Source organism: Amblyomma americanum, chromosome 1 (genome assembly GCF_052857255.1).
Source record: "Amblyomma americanum isolate KBUSLIRL-KWMA chromosome 1, ASM5285725v1, whole genome shotgun sequence".
NCBI classification, from domain to species: Eukaryota; Metazoa; Arthropoda; class Arachnida; order Ixodida; family Ixodidae; genus Amblyomma; species Amblyomma americanum.
Window position 1 is genome coordinate 419,157,566 of NC_135497.1, and position 18,410 is coordinate 419,175,975.

Here is an 18,410-nt window from a genome sequence, read left to right on the forward strand (position 1 = left end):
ACGCAGAATCACACACGCCATTGGAGCAGAAAAATTTCCATTTGCTCCTTATCACAACAGCGAAGAAACTAGCACCACACTCCAGCAGATGAGAAGGGTGAGGATATTTCAAACCCCGCATACATTATTATAATTCACGTTTGCGTTTTATGGAATTGGTGGATATGTGTAAACTACCTTCTTAGCCCCGTAGAGCAAACAGCTTTCGAGTCGCTCGCAGTTGTTCTTCAGATTTATTTATTCAAATATGCACTGTGTCGTGCACGCATTTAACTAAATATAAGCCAGAGAGCACTATTGCATGTTTATGTATGTCCAGAGGCCCGTAGCAGCTGTTATGGAGAAAACTCATGAAGGAAAAACTGTTGGACCTACTGCTGCCAGCTTTTGTGGTACATTCACGGGTACGCCGAGACTTTAAATATGCATTTAGGTTAGCGCTGACAGGCCGAAGTTGTGCTCAGGTATGACGAAGATATATGAGTCATTGCCTCCGGGATCAGTCATTAAAGCAGGGTTTGCTGAACCTGCCTGAGCACTGCCGCGCCGCCTAATCTTGGAGGTCATGTATGAGCAATACACCGCGCGCAGACAGATAACGGCATGCTGCGGGGCGTTGGAAGGACTCGCAGACAATTTCAGATTGAAAGCATATTCGATGCGCTTCGAATAATATTCAACATTCACCATTATTTCCTGCAGTGATTTGAATAGGATAATATAGAGTTTGCTATTCAAAAATACCGAATACTCACACCCCCCATGCTGTAGCAAAGCTGGATGTGGTACTGCGTATTTATAGTCATATTGGCAGTTGTGGACGTTGTATCAAGTATAGCAAGAAAAATATAGTTGTAGTTGCAGTACATAGGAAATGGAGCAGCCAAAAAGCATGCAACCACACACGAAGAAAGGACATGAAGAAAGAAAGGAAGTGGTTGCATACTTTGGTGCTGCTCCTTTTCCTGGGTTCAAAATGCACCAACTAGCCCAAAAATAAGTTTTACCCAGCGGCAGTACCAGACTACAGTTGTATTCGAATACAAGTCAAGAAAAAAGCGGCTTTTTCCCTAAGGAGGACCAATTTCCAGCCAATAGCGTCGACTGTTTTTCATAAACCTGCTACTGTGAGAACACAGGGAGTGGCAGATGAAAGGGGGTAGTCCCCTCACTGTATTGCCAGGGATAGTTGCCTCACTGCTTTGTCACGCCACTCCCTGCATTGTCACACTCAGGTTCATGAGAATCGGCCGATGCCAGTGGCTGGAAAGGGGTCCTTTCACGGGGAAAAGCCGCTTTTCTCTTGACTTGTATCTGGCTATAGCAGCAGAGGAATGACTGCTAGTAGCTACTAGGAGCTCGGGTGTTCGGTGCGATAAACTAACGCGGACGCCTGTCTTGCAACGCAGGGGAGAGCGAGGGCATGGGAATGTATGACGCCGTTGGCCACGTTGACTTCTACCCGAACGGCGTAAAGTACATGCCCGGTTGTGATACGGCGAGCCGCATCTTCAAGCTATTCACTCACGGCGTCTTCAAAGGTGCGTCTACTGCTCCTTATCTCAGGCAAAACTTTCTGGAGGATACCCAGCGCCAGTCTTATCTGAGTGGCAAAATAGATCGAGTGCTGCGCACGACATCCTGTTTTATTTATTGCAGATACTCACCGTGTCACTTGTTAGGCCAACATTCAGGCTCTAGTATGAAGTTGTCGTGTCACTGCCATCAAGTTTATTTTATCAAGACCACGTAAAAAAAGATAAAACATAGTACATCAAGCCACCTTCGAACACTCGGAAAGAACTAATCTTAAATGCATCAGACATTTTTCTTCGCGTGGGAGACATTTCATTACAGAACATGGGACAGTCTGCCAAAAGAAATTATAAATGTTGAGTCTGTCTGTTTTCTGGAAAATAATATTAGTGCACATTTGCATGGATAGGTCTGCCTTTAATTATTTTCTGTTCACTTACAACTTTCCTTCGAGAGCTTGTTTAGTATTTTATTTGTTCAGCGCCGAATCGTTCACGCCTGCTCTGTTCACCGTTGTATTCGTTGTGACTGCAGGATTTCACCCTTGCCTCTTTCAAGCTGCATTATTCAATTTGCGCTGTTTTTTTTGTTCCGGTAGAAATATTGAATTGCATTATATTCTTGCTGTTCTTTGACCTTCACATTGCTTGCCTTGTGACCCACTCCTGTATGAGCCAGCAAAGGCCTGCAGTATCCATAAATAAGTAATAAATAATAATACCTAGCTATGACGTCACATATAAACGACTATACCAGGGGAGAACGACCAAGACTAAAATACAATTAAATGTATCGCATGAACGCATGACGTTTGGCTCCTAAAGCAGATGTGTAATCTAAAAACAACTCTCATATCTCCCAATTAGTGATAAAATATTTTGGGAGTTTAATCCTACTTTGGTACGGCGATTGCGGCAATAGAGGAGGAGACAGGCAAGGACATGAACTAAACGATTTCCTCCTCTCCTGCTCATAGCTTTGATGGTGGAAGTCAGCCAAGCACGCCGTTTCGCGTTCGCTCTGCAGGAGTCCGCGACATCGTGAGCTGCAACCACCAACGTGCCGTCGACTACATGCTGGAGTCGATCGAAAACCAGGACTGCCTGCCTCTCGCCTACGAGTGCCCCTCTTTCGAGGCTTACAAGCGGGCCCAATGCTCGGACTGCGGCCCCGACGGGGCGGGATGCGCTGTCATGGGCGAACGGGCTATACAGTGGAGCCGCTTCAAGGGATCTGACCCGCGGCGCATGTACACTGTCACCGGCGCTCGCAGCAACTTCTGCGGTAAGTAGAGTCTGTTACATTTAATAATGCAAGCGTGCATGTATAGTGTTTGCGCGCCATATTTTAGTGGAAACACTTCTGCGTTCACAGTGTAGAGCTCACGTGAATAAGAATCCAGGTCCAGTCGGAGTGTTTAGTTACTCTGGGTAGGGATGTGTTTTTCCGCTTTCTTTGCTGAGCCAATCAGCGATCGATATCCTGTCTGCTCAGAGTGGCTCGTTGTCACGACCTCATGTGTCTCCACTTCATTCTTGAAGTTTAACGTCGAGTTAAACGGCTTAAGCAGAACATCAAGTCCAAAGAAGTAACTGAGCTTAAAAGAAAAAGACTAGCATACGCTACTTCAGACTTTAAGCAAAAAGAAAAAAAGGCCACACAGCACTACTCTCAGGTTACACTACCTACTTTCCTCACGAACAATCCGCAACAGTTCTGGACACATTTTTGCGCAGACAAATATAACACCTCTCATCTGCCAGTTGAAGAAAAGTTGAAAAAGGAAACTCGCATAATGATATCTTTCGTTCATTTTTCACTATAGATAACGATGATATACCCGGAGTAAAATTCTGTAATGCTTCGATAATTTATCACCTTATCATTACCGACGCTAGTGGTTTGAATCTTCTGTTTGGCCGGGACAATATAATGTAAGTTGCCCTGATGAAATTCCAAATGCATTTCTAAAACAATATGTCCAACCCTGCAACAGATACTTGGTATAATCTAAAGTAAATCGCTCAGCACTTCCATACTACCTGATGACAGGAAAGTCGCCAAAGTATTACCGATTCGCAATCAGGCCACACTTATGTTTCAATGTCCAGGACGATATCACTCACTAGTACCACATTTAAAGAACTAGATCATAATATTTCAAAGCACCAAAGAGAGTTTCTACAGGACAGCAACTTATCATCTCATCATCGTGAATTTCACAGCGGTTTATTAACAATTACTCAATTAGCAAAAGTTTTCTACGACTTTCCTTTAAGTATTGACAATAGCAGCCAAACCGACATTCGCTGACTAGACTTCGCTAAAGCCTTCGACGCTGCTTTGCATTCCAAACTAATCACAAAACTACGGAGTTTTATCGCTGACAAAGAATTTTGGCTCGGATTGAAGATTTCTTGCGTCCAAAATTTTACCACTCACATCCGGAGTTGCTCAAGGCTCTGTCCTTGGGCCCAAGTTGCTTCCCATCTTTAATAATGACATCACAAACCATATTACCTGTAACAACAAACTCTTGGCTGGCGATTTCATAATTTACAGAGAAATAAAAATGTATGAAGATCAAGGCATACGGAACTGATCAAGACTAAAAATTTCGAACTGGTGTAATAACTGGAATCAGTTAACAAGGTGAAATCTTCAGCAGCTGCTGTAACCAGGAAAAAAAACTACCATCGATTTTTGTGTGCAAAACTAATGTTACTCCACTGGCCTTCGCCTAAGAACATAAAAACTTAGGCGTTAAATTAACTTACAATCTTAGTTGGGGCAAACACACAGACAGGATCACTTCAACTATATTAACGGGAACTTTTTTCTTAAAAGGTGTCTTCGCCTTGAGCGAGCAGAAACTAAAGTTTCGGCTTATAAAACGTTCATAAACCTGTACTAGAATACAATAACACTGTTTGTCTTACTCTGTCTGTAACTAATACTTCACGATTTGAAAGAATACAACGTTAAGAAATCAGGTTTTTCACACCAATTATAAACAATGGGACTCACAAACCGAGCTAGCTCAAATCTCCAAGCTAGAAACACAATAAAGAAGGGCAAAGCGCTCGCGAATAAATTTCCTCTATCAGCTTCTATTAGTACCTTAAAGGCCAATTCATAAAAGAACATTTAACTCTCCCCTAAACGAGCATTATAGAACTCGCACGCGTATACGCTAACCGACTATCCCCATATCACACAGACACTTTCAAACACTCTTTCTTCCCAATAGCAAAAAGGGAATAGAACCGCCGGGACGCATCGATTACTAAGGCTGATTCATTTTAAACTTTTGTTTCAAGCTAAGCGCTTCGTATTAAAGACTAGTAATGTGGTTAGAAACTTTTTTCCTTCATTTTATCTATTTCATGGACTAGACTGTATGTTGTGCATATGTTATGTTTCTGAACTTGAGTGTATCTGTTTTGAAAGTTACTTGTGCTTAAAGTTACTTGTTAACACCGTTTCAGTTTTCTCTGCTGTATCAGTTGTCTAAGTTTTTCTTGCCCTTTGTAGAGCTGCCACTAGAAATGGTACCATTTGCTAGCTCTGATACAATTAATGACCACCTGCTAAGGTCTGAACCAGACCCGGCAGTATTCCAAATAACAATAAACAAAAAGTAAAAAGCAGAGTTGCATGTTGTGATGGCGTGATGCCTGAGGTTCCTCAAGTCTGATGAACCGGCGCGACATGTGGAACCTAGTGTGCAACGCCGACAGCGACACTGAAGAAATAGGAAGAGTGGAATTACGAGCTCTAGCTGTCAAAAGACCTTCCATTTATTTAAAAGGGCTCTAAAACACCTTTCGAGAAGCTAGAGTCTTGATTTGGGCTTGTTGTTTAGAATGCATAATAATAAAAAGCAGCAAGAATGAACAAGGACGAACACAACACAAAAGGATAAGCGCCAGTTTTGTTCTGTTGTGTTCGTCCTTGTCCATTCGCGCTGCTTATTACTATGCATTCCGAAGAGAGCAAATCAACTCCCTCAATCACTGCATTTCGTTGTCATGAACACCTGAGACAAGTAATACACTTATACACGCAACAGAGAACATAAAATAACGCGCAAAAGTTGGCGAGCTCTTTCCGGTGACTTCTTATGCTCGCACGCTCCTCCGTCACCTCACTGCTACGTGTACCAGTTCAGTGGTGGCTAGCTATTGGTTAGATTCTTTCAGACGTCAGGCACATACCACGGCCGCGGAGATAGGGAAAGGGGCGAAGGCGGCGAAATTCAAATTTTGACCACAGTTTACTAATAACCTACAAAGGTCACCAAAAAATTCTTCCTGGAGGATATCCGTGAAGTGTCGTCCTTTAACATAACTTCATACCGCCCCTTTATTACAGCCCCTTTCATAGCCCCTTTAAGCTCGCACTTTTCATACACCGCCATGTACAGAGCATATATAGGCTCAAGATATGGCCGCGGTTTTCGGAGGATAGATCATTTGTGGTATCTGGTGAGCTTGGAGGAAGGGGAAGATGGACAGCGGAAAAAGTAATGAACAAAGAAAAAGTGTGCGTGGACAGAACTGAGGCTTCTATGGAAGTTTCGAAAAAAACGGAGAAAAAACGCGGTAGAACCGATCACGAATCGCAAGCGCAATCGTTTAGAATGCATTTTGCAGCCGTAGCACCTAGTTTGTCGGAGGGGGGTGCCTGCAAATTGTTCGCAGATTTAACTTTCGAAAAGGCCTTCATAACAAAGTGTACTTCGTTCGGGAAATGGTCATAATGATGATGGTCTTGGCTACTTCAAAGCGGTTTCGCGTGCTTGGCGCCATCAGTGGTGAGCACGAACTTCATCCTGCCCCCACTGTAAGTTTTGTGCGGAAGACGAGAAAATCTTGAAGTCTGTCTAAAGTGTGTCGACTCCATCCTTCGTACTGGCATACAGGTGCGCCTGTGCTGAGGACAATCTACGGCTACTCTGCACCTGCGCTTGTCCTTAGCAAAAATCGGGCCAACGTTCCTTTGACAGCTAGAGCGCTCTAACACGTCGGTTCCCTTTGGAGTTCACTCTGCTGTTATAGGTCTAAGCTCACCTCGATAACCCATGCATTTACTAGCGTAGATCATAACCGCCGAGGTTACATGAGCTTCTATGAGAGCCCCACAGCGAAAAGCGGGAATAAAGTGAGCCTTACTGCATAAAGAAAGACTTCATTTCATGCTGCTGAATTATCTGTAGCACGAATTATGCGGCAAGAAATTTTAAAATAATGCTCAGTGGTTGCCTCGGCCACCGCACAAGAGTTCTCTGAAATAATCATTATGACAGGAACTTTACAGCGCGGTATAAGCGGCGTTTGTATGACTAACGATCGAGTCTCGATGTCCGCACAAGTCAACACCACCTCTACCGCTCCCGCATTTCCCCGATCTAGTGCCTAGACAGCATTCTTCATTCCGCGTGTTTCACCAAATATGTTCCGCAATTTTCAAAAATACTTTTTGAGTTAGAAGAGCACTTTTTTCGGCACAGAATTCTTTGCAGCGTAACGCATCAGATTACATCTGAGACGTACAAGTTAAAGTAGGCTGGATAACAGAAAGTGAATAGTTACCTGTTTAACTATTACCTTTAATGTCCTAATATAGAGAGAGGCGTGTAGCGCGCAGTAAGTAATATAGGCATAAATTTTTAGACTTTGAAAACGCAGTTACCCTTGGTGCTGAGATACATCTTTGCCCACGTCAAGCCAAAATACATGCGCTTTCTTGTAGCTTGCAGGCAAAGGAACCCCCCCCCCCCAGTGCATGCAACTCTTTGTAATAGCCTAAATTAGTTGCACAACAACTCCGGGGGTAACTGCGTTTTCCAAATTTTAAAAACAGATATGGGTATTACTGACGGTGGAGCCGCAGCGGTGTCTCAGTGGTTACGGTAGTCAGCTGCTGCCCCGAAAGACGCAAGTTCGATCCCGGCCGCGGCGGCCAAATTTCGATGAAGGGTAAATTCTAGATGAATGGGAAATTTTTTAACGTGTACTGTGTGATGCCAGTACACGTTAAAGAACCCCAGGTGGTCGACATTTCCAAAGCCATTCATTACGGCGTCCCACATAGCCTGAGTCACCTTGGGATGTTAGACCCCCAAAAGCTAAACAGAACCATTACTTAAGGTGGGTTACATGATTCTGAATACCTAAAGTGATTAACATTTATAGTTCAAAAGTTAACTACTCAGTGTTTGGCAACCAGCCCACTAGTTATCACGTCTTAGCGGTGTTTTGATGCCGCTGACAATGCTATGCCGAAGAGACCGGTCTTATAACTCAAAAGGCTTGTTCTTTTAAATTGCCGAACATCTCGGTATACACTCGGTATACTTCGGCGGTGGTTCGTCAATCAGCCGTGTGCCATCACACAGTGGCTCATTATATATGCTGTGCCCCTTTTAGCTAGCGCTGATATTAGCAGCTTCTTTCATGGTTGACGGGTAATTTTTCTTCCCGATTTTTGGTTTCATTTTTTAGTCTGTGGAGTTCTGAGTGGCATTGCTGATAAATATGTTACGTAATGCCTGACTAGGAAGTAGTAATGACGAAGACGCAGGCACTGGCATAGAATTCGCCTTTAATCTCTAGGTCGCGTTTCCTCCAGCCAGAAAATTTTACCTTGCTTTTCATACACGCTTTTACAGTGCACCAGTATGTCGTCACCCTGACCATGTGTAAGAAGGTTGGCCCAGTGAGTGGAAGGGGCCACATATACCTCATCGACAGAAGGCAAGGTGCACAAGAAATCAAGATGACCTCTCGGTAGGAATATGTAGTCGCCTTTACTTACAATCGCAAGAGAAGCGAACATTTTAACGAGGTTCGATAGGAAAGCCTTTGCTCGCTGCCCAACGTTCCGACGAGAGAATTTGCCTTCATTCAAGACCAGCCGCCGAGAGACACTCGTTTCAAACTGTTTGTTAGCGGATATGAGGCTTTGCATCCGTCTCTTGCTCAATCTGCCTCTTCCACACGGCGCACGTGCTGGTCTCCTCCTCGAGCTCCACTAGTTTAATACACACTGCCAGCTTCAGCAACGCATCCGCAATTCGTCTAATGGACAGCGCAAGTAACAGGTGGCAGCAGCTGTCAAGCACAAACCTATATCTGTGGCACAAGCATGCCACTTCGCAGCAGGTACGGCAGGCCCAGCCGCGCCTCGTGGAGGCACTTCGTGCCTGCTCGCCACGTGCGTTTGCTTTCAAATAGTTATCTGGTTAGGAGACGAATTTTGGCTCGTTCTCTAGAGTGCGCCATATCTTGTGAAAAGGTGAATTCCTGCGTTAAGGTTGCCTGCTCCCTATCCACAATGTACAAAGAGTGTATAAAGAAGAATTCCAGGCAACAAAAATCTGGGTAAAGTCTCGCTGTGCTCGATTCAAGCCAGGCCTACTTTGTTCTCAGCCTTAACAATCTTGCGCCGAGAGTGGTCTGTTTACTTATTTCGCGCTGTTAGTGAATATATAGTTCACCTGTGCGCAACGGAATGTAAAAGCGTGCCTTTGAAAAGTGTCAAAAATATAGCGTATGTTTTATCTTCGTGGCATAACTGCATGTGTTGTTTGAAACCGCTGAGGCGTACGCTTGGAAATATGAATATTGTTTTCTCTCCGAGCTTGCGAAAAGAGCATTTTGTCATGCCCCTTCAATGTCTTTATCTTGTGCGAGACCGCCAGCAGGTAAAGTCTTACTTGAGTCCCAGGTATTTTCTTTTCTCAGGCCAATGAACTTCGATCTAGAACAGAACTACACGTTCCTGGTGACGACGCCGATCCCGATAAGCGAAAACAGCAAACTGCTCATCGAGTACAAGAGCACCCTAATACATTTCCTCTACAACGTTCCTCTTCTTCGCGTGTCCGTCCGACAGATGACGTCAGCACTAACGGAGAGGTGAGTACATCTGCTTCGTCAACATGATATAAAGTTATTGACGTCGCTGCTCAGCAATATTTAGTGGCGCTCAGGAAATCTTGCCATGACCTATAGCAAACCATTTGCGAACTTGCGATACATCCGAATCAAAACTCAAGGACGGCCTATGGCCAATTTATTAGCGATGAGCAGACAGCGCCGCCGTGTACGGCTGCCTGCAGCTTTCGTTTCTTCGCTATTACCGAGTTCTGAGCAGCACGGAGCAGTTGGTCTGAACTAGGGCGGGCGTGCGTCAAGCACCGGGGCGTTAAAATGAATAAACACTGTACAGCTGTCGATGGGGGTTTCACCTTTCTTGTAGCCATGACTGGCCAGTAATTACAGAGAGAATAAGCTTAGAAAGTAAACCTCTTATATTTTATATGCGCCTTTGGTCTACAAATGGACAGTTACTTCTTACAAAAGTGGCGTATTGCCTTTTGTGTAAATACTTTATGATAAGCTATGTCCGTCTATGGCATTTTATGATCTCCTGTACATACCCAAACAAGCGATCATTGCCAACTCTCGAAAAGTATGTGCAACTAAAGCTGTAGTTACGGGACCATACAACAGTTCCATGCAGAGACAGCCATCCGAAAGGCCATAGTTTTGTGGGCCAATTACCTGTAGCCGGCTAGAGTGTATTTTTGTATGGAAGGTCTAGCAAAAATAATGTAATAAAGGGGGGGGGGTATGATTAAGCAAAGATGCAGGCGACTAGAAATCGGCACTGTGCTTGCATAGGAAAAAATTTAAGCATAAACCCGTACATCATCTCTTCAGATCGCAGTCTTTCTTGTCTAGCTATATTAACCATAAGGTAGTGTATCCAATTTTCAATTATTTGCTGCAGTTAATATCCTAACTACCGCTAAGGCCAGCAAAGTGTCGTGCCATCGATTCTTCAAATTGCCCCTTGATGCCGACAAACACATTTCTTGTACACATTTGCTTCCTAAACGCTATTTCTGGCATTAAAGATTCCTGTTCAGTAATATTCTTGTAATTACCCTTACAAAAATCTTAGTGACATTCTTTAGAAAGTCTTTAGACAAGTGTTAATACAACGTATCGACATTGAATGAACAGTCTTTTAAATGTGTTTATACATTGTAGTAACATCCTATCAAACGTCTTCTGACAATTGGCCACCGTTATCCGAAAGAGTGAAGTACATACAAAGTCTATATACTTCCTATCATGCCCTTATCGACTGTTTCTACATACTTCCTATCGACCACTTACCAACAATGTCTACCAACACTTTTTGTTTACAATGTATACCCTTCGTCTACCCTACCTTTGTCTACCTTTTGTCTATCCTTTGTCTACGCGATGTCTAGCAGCCTTTTCGTATGCACTACAGAATTTGAAACAAAAGCTTTGAGCTTTAAATGCTGTATTACACTTGAAAATGGTTGGTCCTCCAGCCGAGTTGTCATGAATTAAATCCTGTTATCCTTTCCATATATACGAGGTGTTTCAGAGAAGACTAAGGAATTCTAAAGAAGTATGTTTTTTGAGGTAAAAACATGGCTTTTTCAACACAGTATTACCAGTGTTGGCGGGAACCAGAAAACTGGTGAATCGTCTTGAGTAGTTAGCTTTTTAACTAATTTTTAATAGAGTGATTCAACGAGAGAACAAACGAACTAAATATTTGAATTTTTAAATATTCTTTATTATGTTATGCATTGTGCTCACATTATTCAGCAGGCCAAGAGTGAATTTTTTTATGAAAATGCAATTATTTCAGAAAAAAAACTGTAAATGACATCATGACAAGACCAGCGTTTTCACATAGAGCTCAATGTCGCGAATTTGCTTTATGTAGGAATAAAAAACATGAAAGTCATGATGGATGTATTTTGCATGCTGAAAGTACAGGTAAGGAACAATATGTCAGCCTTATTTCTGCCATTGTGAAGAAGTTGTCGCTTACTAGTAAAATTTTTGAATAGACAATTCTCACAGAAGGCACTTTTCAAAATTTTCGTTTGCAAATATAAAGCAGATCTCCTTCAAATTTGGAGAATGGATCAGGTGCTAAATTGGAATCAGGTGCTATAATTGTGTACTGACTAATTTTTATACAACACACGGAGCTGCAAGAAGTAATGCGCTAAATCTGGCATTTTTGAATAAAATAGTGCTTTTAAAAACCTCTCCAATTTTTTTTATAACTCCTGAAACCAGTCTCTCGAAGGAGGCGAAAAAGAATACTAAAGAACACGTTGCATTATTTTGTTTCTAACAATGACATCCAAGCTCTAACTTGTAGATTTTTGAGCATCGGCAGGACCGCTTAACTGCAAGTTGTTCCCCGCACTCGACGATAGCGGTGCTACTGAATCCTGCTTCCGTCACAGATCGGTGTTTGTTGACAAAAAGTAATTAGGTATGCTCTCTCTTGATGGAAAAAGTATCAGTCATGGATTTTGGGAAAATTTAAAGCAGCGGAGGGCGTGTTTGCTGCTTCCTCGTCTTTAATTACTCACTCCTACAGATGTTTAAAAAGCTATGTTTGAGCTTGGGTATCAATGTCAGAAACAAAATAATGCACTATGTTCTTTCGTATTCCTTTTCACCCTCTTCTAGAGACTTGTTTCAAGAGTTTTGAAAAAAAAAACTGAAGACGGATTTTTTTCTTTTGATTTGTAAAAACATTACATTAGTCAAAAATGCCAGAATTAGGGCAATACTTCTTGAACTTCCCAGTATTATTTAAAAATTAAAGTCAGTTCACTTTTTTAGCATTTCGATGCTTATACAATCTCCAAGTTTGAAGGTGTGCTTTATATTTGCGGAGAAAAAATTTCTTGAATATAGCCTCGCGTGAGACTTGTAGCTTTCGAAACTTTTTCCAGTAAGCGATAACTTCCTGAAAAAGGCGGAAATAAGCCCAACATATTTCTATCCACCTGTACACTTAGCACGAAAAAAACATCATGGCTTTCTTTTTTAGATGCTTACATCGTTGCAACTTTGCGAAATTGAGCTCGGCTTGAAAACGCTCAGTTTACCACGACTTTGTTTATTTTATTTTTTACTTTTTCTCCTGAAATATTAGCATTTTCACAAAACAAAATTCACTGTTGGGCTACTGAACAATGTGTGCTTAATATATAAAATAGTCAAGAAAGTTAAAAATTTGAAATATTTTATACAGCTTGCCCTCGTGGAGTCACCCAATAACGAACTTTGCAACTATTAAAGATAGGCGTCTATTTGCAATTAAGAATTTTGTAGCCGGTCATTAATAATACCCATATCAGTTTTTTTAATTTTGAAAACGCGATTACTCTTTGTGCTGTGGCTCGACAAAATTTGGCTTTTTCGACTAGTATAATGCACTGGAGCAGTTGCTTTGCCTGCATGCTTTCAAAAGCTCATGTATTTTCGCACGATGCAGTCAAATTTTGATGAGCCACAGTGGCGAGGGTAATCGCGTTTTGTAAATTCTAAACTCTGATATGGCTGCTACTAACGACAGGCTACAAATTCTAATTCCAACCATTTACGTAAATCTGATAGTTAAAAGTTTGTTATCAGAAACTGGTTAGCCAGCTTACTAAATACATTTCACTGGCTTCCCGGCGTTCAGCCATCATTGGTAATACTATGCTGCAAAAGCCATATTTTTATCCAAAAAGCATATTTTTGAAAATTACTTCCTTCCTTCTGGAACACCTGGTGTATATACTATTACTGCACACTTTCCTGTACAACATACAACAGAGAAGTGAAATAATTTCTTCTGTAACATTAAGGTTCCATAAGCGAATAAAGAAGCTTTGGGAAAAACTCTCTGCATACACACGCATACACGCACTGTGAAGCAGTGTTGCTTAAACAGTAAGAAGTCAAGGCTGATCCCTTTTTAGCTTCCTGACATGCCACTCCGTCGAGTACAGTCGAGGCAGCCAAATAAACTCTTCACAAAATGAAAGATGTGAAGCACCCTAGGGTGAGCTTGAAGTGCAGCAACTTAGAACTGCAGACATGTGATTAGCTCCATGTAACTAGATGTGGACTTTCACCTTTGACCAGCATAAAAGCTACATGCTTTTTTTTTCAACGCTTGACAGCACTACAAAATGCACATATAGACTCAATATGTCTAAGGAGGTGATTGTTTACCTCTCTAAGTATCTTAAAAATCTCTCACACTGAAACAGTACTTACACTGCCCTAAGACTAAGATTCAAGGCTGCATACACTAGCGAATAAAACTCCTGCTAAATATATGCTAAAAGTCCACAACGATGTAGACATTAAGCTTTGAAGTATTTTTAATAAAAATGCGTCAGCACAAGGATACTGAAGTGACCTGGTGTATCCCATTTTAGGTGTGCCATTCTGTCATTTGTCCGCAATAACAGCCGGCGCCCTTGTCGTTACTTGTCTGCATTACCAGCACGAAGAGGTAGCGTTCTAGCCATGAGATGTGTTCATCAACAGCACCAATACGTAGCTTCCTCAATGGAGGAATGCAGCGGCAAGAGAACTGCGTAAGAAACAGTTTCGAGGTATACAAGTATAGTGATTTCTTTCAGTATCAAACCCTAGAGAGGCAACAATCAGCTAAATGCGCACAAAAACACAGCACTCAGAACAGGTTTGATAAAGTTGCTGAGTAACAGCAGAAGCAGCAGACAAAAGAACAGAAAAAAATGCAATGCTTCCTTGAACAAGAAAGAGCCATATGATGCTGTTGTGCTCATTTCTGCCCCCACATTTGAAGACTGATATACACAGGAATTGACATTACATGTTATGCCTAATTCGGTTGCAATAAAGAGATATGTAGTCGTTTCAGTCATTTGAGGATAAGTTGCACACCACCAAATGTGAAAATTCTTTCATGTTTCTTGACTGGTCTATACGAAATTTCAGGCAGTTTTTTCCTCTCTAAAGCGGTAGCTCAAACACTCTGGAATATAACTGGCGCATGTTTGTTTCTCTTAGAGCAGCTACGAGAAAATAACTCAACTTTACTTGCTTTTCAGTTTATTTACCTGTATCGCCATTTGTAGCTGTAGCAGGTATGGGGGTAAAATGTATGAACAAATAGTACGCAGCAGAACAAGGTTGTCGGAGTGCCAGAGTGGCCCTTTCTAAAGCAAATAAATCTAAATATTAGGGCACACACTGTATCAGATACAATGCTTGAAAGTAAAGCCACACAGACCTAAGAGCGAGAAAAGCCTCAGGAACCTGCCCCTAAGGGAGCAGCTGGACTGACAGTTCTTTACTTGTCCCGCAGCACATCACTTCAGTGCTGAGGCATGCCCAATACAAGGAAAACAAGTAAACAAAAAAATGAGTTTCAAAGAAGATAAAAATTAGTACCCAGGTTGTTCTTTAGGCAATCACATGCCACTAATTGCAGCAATAAATGCCTCGTAAAAGTGAATGAAATAATGTGCACAGCTTATAGCAAAACTTGATGGCTCGGGATTGGGGCAATTTCAAATGCGTCGGTTCAAGTAAAACAAGGGGTCTGGTTAAGGTCTTGGTAATATTTGTTGACGTAAGCTGAGCTAGAGTAATGAATCCAGTAATTGAATGTCGCTATGAATAAAAACAAGAATGAACAAATATTGAAAAATTCCAAATGCATTTCAACTGTAGAGTGCACTCAGCTGTGACAAAAGGAGTGTGAAAGAAAAATACCTGCAACAACTTATTACATATCGAACAAATGCCTTTCTTATGTACAGCTTCAATATAAGCTTCACGGGGTTTCATGTAATGCAAGGATAATCTCGTATGTTACGATTTATTCATGCTAGCGACAACTGTGCTTTTAAAGAACAGTGATCAACATGAACGCTAATATATTCAATAATGTATTGCCCAATCTGCTATGTCTCCAAATAATCACACCACTGGTTGAGTTCAAACTTGCAGTGCCTTGTAACAGGTAGGTCCTGATGAAGTAAAGCTATGAAATTTAATTGCCCCTTTAAGACTACTGCAGAAAGGTCATGAAGCACATATATCTTTTTCATTTGGCCTATACTGTGGTTAAGATTCCCAAGCAGGAGAAGCATGAGCATAAAAACTATAAAAAGCATTACACACTAAAACACAACGCTGAGAGGGGTGCTCTCATGATGCCCGCAATACTTTTTTCCTTTCCTCTTGATGCTCTTTCAAAAGATGAAAAAGAAACAAATGAAAGAGACAGAGATATCCTGGACCCGAAGACTTGTCAGGCTACAAGCAGAGAACGAAAAAACGACCGTCTGTGATGCCCACACATACCTATCCGATATCAACCGATATCCGATATCCGATATCCGGTATGAACGGCTGATAGGCTGCACCAGTAGGTCGATGATGCCGTTAAACTCATTTTGAGGTAGTGTTGCCTCAATGACGGATGAAAGGAGGTGCAATAGCAGCGTGATGATACCGGTGGGGTAGCTGTGTATTGCTTCACTGCGGACGCATTTGAAGAAAGCCTGAATTAGAGAGATGTTTTCGTAAACATAATCAAAGAAACAACATCCCATTACAGCCTCTAGCTGTTCAGTTCGATGTGTTCAGAAGTGGAGGCTAATGAGTGATTACCTATGTATCCGATAGTTTCCATAAAAATTCTTTGCAAACCCCAGTCATGTTTTCCTTAGAGCTATTATTCGCGAATCCCGTTATACTTTTATCGCCTCAGACTGAAAATCGAGAATGACATTCAGAATATTGAACGTAATTCAAATAAAATGACAACAAACCTTCCAATGTGCCATTACCTCAGCTGTACTGCAATGCAATGGTTCTGATATTTTTAAGCGTTGTTTCGTTGACCAAAGGTGTTAAGTACCGTAGCTCTTGATGCGACTGCGACGTAGACCGAGCAATGTTCCACATCGAGTAAACACTCAGCCAGCTGAATGAAAAGACGCACGCCACTACAAGCACTTTTCGTTCTAATGGTATATATTACAGGCGCTGCTCCTGTTCAGTCAGAATAACGAATCAAGCGGCACCTCATAGTTCTCAGCGTGCAACCAACTTCTATCACATAAATTTTTCGCAACGGTGCTGACGCAGAGAGTGCAATGGGGCGAATCTAAAAGCCGCATAGCTGGCACGCGAGCATATCAAAACACCTTCTCTCTGCAAGGGATCCCGTCGTGCTCGCATTTCTCACCTCACGGCGAGCAAGACGTAAAGACCACGCCTAAATGCATTCGCTGCCCCAGTGCATCCCCACGACATACTACAGAAGTCATTTTACAGTTCTGTTCTTACATTCGCCAGCAATCACGGTAAGCCGTTTCTTCTATAGGGCGTCAGGCGCCGGCCGCTCCGGCGTAGTGTTGGGCGCGGTACGTCAGAGCAGTTTTTGAGAACTCCATGCGCGTAAGAACGTCTTCCGCAGCGCAGGGCGCATCTGTCAGCTTCGAGTTCAGTCACACTACCACCACACTAATGAGGCCGCACCTTCGACAAAAAAGCAGAAGAAAGCCACCGCAGCAACCACTGCGAGAACTCGACACAAAGACTGCGATTTAGCCAACTAAAACAGGTAGTGTAGCACACGGGCGATAGTACGCATGGGGCGCTCAACCCCGCCACCGGCAAACGAAAAGGCGGCAATAAAGTTGCGTAACGTTAAACGCTTTCAAAGCAAACTGGTAACGTTATTTTTGCTACACGCGTGGTGCAACAAACGACGCAATATTTTGTTTTATTTACGAATGCAGTTGATTGATATTGATTTAGGGAAAACAAACTGGCAGTGGGTTTGCTCAGCTATGCCAGGATATAAGTAGCGAGAGCTGTAGTTCCCCGCTGATTACGTATGTTGTCGAGATTGTTGTGAGTAAAAAAAACAAGCTTTGAAGAAGTATTCGGTGAGACACATCGTTTATTTGTTCAATTGTTTTGACAGGAATAAACACTGCCCGATGATAGGTAAAGTAGCACGCAGTTGTCTCAATGCTGCCTACACAGTATTTAGACTGGTTGCTTTCTCTCAGACACACAAGGTCAATCCTTGCGTCCAGGATCCGGAGTACCCAGGATCGAACCCCACCGCGGCGGCTGCGTTTCGATGGAGGCGAAACGCTAAGGCGTCCGTGCGCCGTGCGATGTCAGTGCACGTTAAAGATCCCCACGTAATAGAAATTATTCCGTAGCCCCCCCACTACGGGACCTCTTTCTTCCTTTCTTCTCTCAGTCCCTCCTTTATCACGCCGGTGCAGTTTGATGCGTTCAGGGGAACGGTAGGTGTGATCCATGCGACGCCTGCCGGGGAGACCGACATCGCGGACCGCGGCCCTAAGGTTAAATTAGCTTTTGGGGAAAGGAAATGGCGCAGTATGTCTGACATATCGGCGGACACCTGAACCACGCCATAAGGGAAGGGATAAAGGAGGGACTATGGAAGAAAGAGGTGACGAAGCGTACGGCGCGCCCACTCCTTCTCCCGGGTTGCCATGGTACCAGCACACGTGCACAACTGGTGTTCCCCATGTACCATGACAAAGGCGCATACGCACAACTGTCCTCTTGTGTGTACCACGAAATGCTCAACTGGTAGCCTAGTGTAGCTCCCTATACTAAAATGTGACTGCTCGCAACTACCTGTTCCTGGCGGCGCTGCGAACGAAAGCTTTCGAAAGCGGGGCGCGAGGTAGCTGCAGGCGACGCCGCTGGGCTCATGCGTAGAGCAGCGACTGCTGGACGGCGGCATTATCTTCTGATTCTAAGGCTTTAACTATTTCCCCGTAACTGCTTCGCAGAATCAGGAATGATGATGTTGGCAAGCTCCACTGGTTTCGGTTTTCAACTTTTCAATTTTCGCATATTGCGTGGCTTACTGTACTCTTCATAGCTTGAAAATAATAATAATAATTGGTTTTTGGGGAAAGGAAATGGCTAAGAATCGGTCTCAGATATTGTTGGACACCTGAA

The 18,410-nt window shown here is 42.8% G+C and overlaps 1 protein-coding gene across 1 annotated transcript in view; it reads left to right on the forward strand.

Annotated features, from left to right (window-relative positions):
• LOC144124581 (pancreatic lipase-related protein 2-like) overlaps positions 1-9,462 on the forward strand; it is a 62,227-nt gene extending 52,765 nt beyond the window's left edge. The window contains exons 6-9 of the mRNA XM_077657355.1: positions 1,410-1,541; positions 2,563-2,820; positions 8,210-8,327; positions 9,285-9,462. Coding sequence (XP_077513481.1) covers positions 1,410-1,541; positions 2,563-2,820; positions 8,210-8,327; positions 9,285-9,462 — 686 coding nt within the window. The remainder of the gene's footprint in view (positions 1-1,409; positions 1,542-2,562; positions 2,821-8,209; positions 8,328-9,284) is intronic.
• The last annotated feature ends 8,948 nt before the right edge of the window (positions 9,463-18,410 follow it).